We start from the raw sequence: 5,943 nt of genomic DNA, 5'->3' as shown, positions 1-5,943 counted from the left end.
CCTCTTTACCTTTGACTTTCTACCTTTCAGAATTGTGTCAGTAAATTTATATGCATTGTAAACGACCCACTCTGTGGCATTTTGCTGTAGTATTACAATGTAGAGTAAGACAGGCTAAAAGGAATGTCCTTCCTCAGTCAGTACAGAAGTTTTGTCTGCCTCATCATTGATTTGAATAAAATAGAGCATATTGTTTCACATGATTCTAGGAGTTCAAGCCTCAGAGAAGCTAACCTGATAATAAAGCCACCTCTTGCATAATGGTAGATCCATGCTTGGAAACTATTCCCTGAGTTCATAGTTTACAATAGAAACATCTTCTTGTTCAAGTTAATGTAAGTTGGAATATCTTTCACATGTAGTAAAAGAACAACTTAATGGAAAAAGTCTAGGAATGATATCCCTTCTAGGTTCAGAACAGTCAACAATCAAAAATTCATAGCGATCCTGTACACAAATAACGAGACCAAGAGCTTCATACATGGAATTTGTATTAATGGGAGACATTCAACTTCCAAACTATAGCAGAAAGCTTTCTTTTTATTTCTACCTAAATACAAATGAAAGTGCATGTTGCTATTGTCAGTCATCTTGACATGTGAAAAGACATCAGTCATGGAATGCTGCTTCAGACTTTATTGCAGGAATATGACTAAGGGAGGGACTCAGGCCTTCACTTCACAATTGCTGAAGATTTTGAGCCCCGAGGACTGTTCCTCATCAATTGACTTCCAGGAGACATAGAACTACAGTATTTCTTTGAAATTTTGACATTAGCTTAAGACCTCCCAAAAAGATTTGTTGAGATTTCCTCTAAAATCATCCTCCCTCCTCTCTCTCTCTCTCTCTCTCTCTTTCTCTCCCGCTCTCTTTCTCTCTCTCCCCACTTCCTCCTTCCTTCCTTCCCCCCTCTATGTTCACTGTTTTGTTATTTTATGTAATGGAACTCCAGACACTTCATCTGACCATCTATTTTCTTTCATACAATCTGCACAATCTCATCTTCTAAATTGAGGGTCTCCAAATTCCGGGCTATGGACTGGAACAAAGTCATAAGGCAGAAGAAGTGGCATATAAGCCAGTAAAGCCTTTTCTATATTTATAGCCACTCCCCATAGAGCACATTACTTGCTGATCTCTGTCTCCCATCAGACCATTGGTGGTATTAGATTCTCATAGGAGCACAAACCCTACTCTAAACAGTGCATGTGATGGATCTAGGTTCTATACTCCTTATGAGAATCTAGTGCCTAATGATCTGATGTGGAGCTAAAATGCTGATCCTCTGGGGAATGTCATTATTACGTATCACAAACATACTAAAAAAAGAGACTAAAAAAACTACTAGCCCCTACTTCCAAGTCCATGGAAAGATTGCCTTCCACAAAGGCAGTTACTGTTCTAACTGCCTTGTAAGAACATCTGGACTCTGCTTGAATGAGGCAGGAAATGCGTAGAAGGGGGGGCACTAAAACTAAGTGTATTATAAATATTTGACTAGTAGCTATCTGCAGATGATGGCAGAGCCTTGCTACAAAATCCTAAAGGCTTCTGCTGAGATTCACCTATAAGGTCTTGCCAGAGACTCTAAACAGCCTCTCTACTGCCACTGACAATTTAAGTACCATTGGATCTGCTGGATCATATGGTCCCAGTGGAAGAACAGCCTGAAAAGCACCCCAGACCTGTTGCAAAGCTTTTTCTTATTCTGGGCCCCACTCAAAACTAGCAGCTTTCTGAGTCTCTTGGTAAATGGGCCAAAGTAAGGCATTTAAATGAGGAATATATTGCCTCCAAAACCCGAAGAGGCACAACACCTTTAGTAGTAAGGGGATGCAACAACTTATCTTTCACCTTAGAAGGGATTTCTCTACAGGCTTCACATCACTGGTCTCCCATAAATTTCACTGAGGTAGAAAGGCCTTGGATTTTCATTGGATTTATTTCCCATCCTCTAGCTCTCAAATGTTTTATTAACAAATCTAGAGTAGATGCTACCTCTTGCTTACTTGACCCAATCAGCATAACATCTTCAATGTAGTGGACCAGTGTGATACCCTGTGGTAGGGAAAGGTGTTCAAGATCTCTACAAAGTAAGTTGTGACATAAGACTGGAGAGTTAATATAACCCTGAAGTAGGATAGTGAGGGTGTATTGCTGGCTTTGCCAGGTAAAAGCAAATTGTTTCTGATTTCCCTTATGGATGGGTATGGAGAATAAGCCATGAGCCAAATCTATAGCTGCATACCAAGTACCATGAAATGTGTCCATTTCCTCAAGCAAGGAAGCCACATCAGGTATTGTAACCACAATCAGTGTCACCGCTTGATTTAGTTTACAGTAATCCACTGTTATTCTACAAGACCCATCTGTATTCTGCACAACCCAAAAGGGAGAATTAAATGGAGATGTGGGGATCAGCACCCCTGCATCCTTCAAGTGCTTGGTGGTGGCACCAATCTCTGCAATCCCTCCAGGAATGCAATACTGCTTTTGGTTTACTATTTTCCCAGGCAAAGGTAACTCTAATGACTTCCATTTTGCCCTCCCAACCACAAAGGCCCTCACACTACAGATTAGGGAACAAATGTTAGGATTCTGCCAAGTACTGAGTATATCTATCCCAATTATGCATTATGGAACAGGGAAAATGACTACAGGGTGGATTTGAGGACACATCAGACTCACTGTAAGTCGGACTTTTGCTAAAACCCCATTGATCACCTGACGTTCACAAGCCCCTACTCTTACTGGAGGGCCACAGTGATATTTTGGATCCCCTGGAATCAGTTTTATTCAGAAACAGTGTCCAGTAGTCCTCAAAATGAAATGTCTGATCATTTCCCTTCCCCCAATGTATAGTCACTCAAGTGAAAGGCCTCGGGTCCCTCTGGAGAAGAATGGGAGAGATATTGACTGTATACATTTTTGGTGCATCAGGGTACTTCCCCAAAGAGACCTGGCCTCCCCTTCATTCAAGGGGTTCTGGATCTGTAAACTGGCTTAAGTCCAGAAATAGGGTGAGGGGTTGAGTTTCCCTCTTACTATGATTTGAAGTAGACTTTTTTGATTATGTACATCTAGTAATAATTTTGTAGGCTTCCCATCTATGTCACTTTTGGGAATACCATGGTTGATCAGCCAATGTTACAGGTTTATATGTGTCAGATTATATTGTTCATTTTTCTGCTTCTGCTGTCCAGCACAGTAAGTACATGCCTTTGGCAATTAAGAGCTGCCATTTGGCCTCTGCCACTCAGGGATCCAATCAAGCCCATTGCCCTTAAATGATCCTTGATTGATCCAGTTGAATTAAAACCCGGGGCAGGTTTGAACTGGCCTTCTTTACCATTGGAGGATGTTGTATGACTGGGGCTGCCTTTGGGGCAGTGAACGGTCTTCGGCTAGGATTGAAGGAAACCCAGACTATGGCCTGGTCCAAACCAAGAAATGTACAGATTTTGAATATGGTGACTAGGCAAGGGGCACTGTGGGCCAATACTCTGGGTTCTCTAGCTTTGCTATATAGTGCATTTGGTGTTATCATTGAGAAAACACGAGGTGCAGAAGATGACCTGAACACAGTGGCAGCCGGAACCATGACAGGCATGTTGTATAAATGTACAGGTGGGCTTCGAGGAGTTGCCCGAGGGGGTTTGGCAGGCCTAACACTTACCAGCCTGTATGCACTATATAACAACTGGGAGCACATGAAAGGGTCCTTGCTCCACCAGTCACTTTGAAGATTCTGCCAACTCATGGAGGACATTTGTAGTATCCAGTTAATAAGTCAGTCTGGATTTACTTTCTCCTGCCTACAGTTAGCTTGGAAAATTGAAGATTCTGATTTACTGTGATGAAGATGATCATGGATAACCAGGACCAGCAGCCCTTCTTGCTCTCAGTGAGCTGAAGCCAAAACCTTGGTGGCTGAGTAATGTGGTTCTATTCTCCTTTGGAGATGACCTTGCACCTATTTGTTCTTTCCCCTATCCTGAACAGGAAAGTCACTCAACTCCCAGAATTCAGGTCATGCTTCAGTCCTTTATCACACAATTTGTTCATTAATGGATCTGAAACTGTAATACTCTAATATCCTGTACTCTAAAGGGTGAAAATAGAACCAAAGTCATACAACTCCAATGTAAACTGTCTAAATTTGAAAACATCTGGGTATAAAATAAAAGTGAATCAGGGATTCAATCAAGCCCATTGCCCTTAAATGTTCCAGTTGATCCAGTTCTAATTCATTCACCATGAGCCTTTTTCCCTCACTTCTGCCAACTGCCAAATAAATTATTAATGCCTTTCTGTACTCCACAAGTTGCAACATTAATTCAGAATCCCTGTTTAATAGGATATCCATATCAACAAACTCAGCCTGATCCAGATGTATATTTCAGCCACCATTGTTCCACACCTGTAATATCCATTTACTACACTTGCTCATCAGGCCCCTGCTTGTAAGAGTACACACTGAGAAACTTTTGAATTTCTTTTGTGTGTCTGGAGCTGGGATTTTGAATATTTAAGCTTCTTATTTTTCTGTGCTACTTTTTCCTTTGATGCTAAGACTAACTGGCCAGCATCATTATGTTTCCCACTCTTCCATGTTCATATATGGTGTTGCCAAATTCCTGATATCTCACAACTGGTGAATTAGCATAATCAAGTGGATTGATCTTGCATATTACTTGAAACACTTCATTCCAAGGATTATCATTATTGCCCACAGGAGTTGAAGGAGAGACCATGGTGGTCTTAGGTCCCATTAAATTAGAGAGCAGACTCCAGCAAACCCTAAAGCCATTAAAGAATTCCATTTTTACAGTTTTATTTTTCTAGAGCCATTCCCAGTACCAAAATCTGTATCAGTCAGTATTTCCTAGAGAAACTGATAGAAAGCAAGACACATAAATATATATAAGAATTTACAAGATTAGCTTACAATAGCTATCCAAGGATCAGATGAGGAGTCTAGATGGCCTTTCCACACACTAGAGACCAAAAGATTTAGTCGAAGTTCTGGGATTCACCATAATGTCCTGTGGGGCTCTGTATCAGGAGGCCCATGGGTCTTCACTGAAGGGTCTGCTCTGAAAGACTGAAGGGTCTGCACTGGAAGGCAAAGACTGGAGATTCTCCAAAGAAACAAGAGAATGAGACCTTTCTCATTTCCCCTTTATAATAGTCAGGTGAGGGGCAGCCCTAGGGTGAATCTCCCATGTCCTAGGGTGTGGAATTGCTGAGCCAATATGGCTAAGCCTTTCTTAGCCAAACTTCTCAAGGTGACATAAGCACTCGACTATGACAGGAAGGTAGTGATCGAGTGATCTATTCCATTGTCCAAGTCACTGTTGAAATCCCCAATCCTCTCAAGATACTGTGTGTACTGAATTTAGGATGTAAGAGATGCCACAATACAAGAAGGGTCTAGCTTTTTTTTGCTGTGTTACATTTTGGTCCAGTGAGTTTCTTCATTTAATTACTTTCCTGAATCTTGTTTTCTCTATTGTACCCACCATGACACCTGCTATTCTTCAGTGCATGCACACTCTCTGTCCCTTACTACCACCAACTAGGGAGCCATGATTATCTAACAAAAATACTCCACCAATCATTTTATAAATAAGTTTTTGGGGCTGTTTTTCCCAGTGTTTAATCCACTTTGATATCTTTGTATTAATTTACTAATAAACTATGGAAATCCAAAAGAGTCAGGTTGCCATCTTGTTTTCATATTTACTGTTTTTCTGTATTGCGATTTTTGTGTTCATTTGAACAGATTCATTTCTATTTGAGGACCCTCCTAGTTTCTAGCCTTCTTTTGAGGACTTGATACCTACCACCACTCAGATAGGACAAAACAACCTTAAGTAATATCAATAACATAAAAGAAAAAATGATATTGACATACAGTAAATACCAGTTAAAAGTGACAAA

The 5,943-nt window shown here is 40.7% G+C and overlaps 1 protein-coding gene across 1 annotated transcript; it reads left to right on the top strand.

Moving 5' to 3' along the window:
• Positions 1 to 3,314: 3,314 nt before the first annotated feature.
• Positions 3,315 to 4,182, top strand: LOC104856694 (mitochondrial import inner membrane translocase subunit Tim23-like; the record flags this gene model as incomplete). The annotated part of the gene is made up of 1 exon (XM_033763979.1): positions 3,315 to 4,182. A coding segment is annotated over one exon (429 nt), but the record flags the coding sequence as incomplete, so codon positions are not given.
• Positions 4,183 to 5,943: the final 1,761 nt, after the last annotated feature.

Source organism: Fukomys damarensis, unplaced genomic scaffold (genome assembly GCF_012274545.1).
Source record: "Fukomys damarensis isolate Sample0158 unplaced genomic scaffold, DMR_v1.0_HiC HiC_scaffold_16, whole genome shotgun sequence".
Taxonomy (NCBI): Eukaryota; Metazoa; Chordata; class Mammalia; order Rodentia; family Bathyergidae; genus Fukomys; species Fukomys damarensis.
The sequence above is the reverse complement of the archived record's forward strand: the minus strand, read 5'-3'. Positions and strand labels throughout refer to the sequence as shown.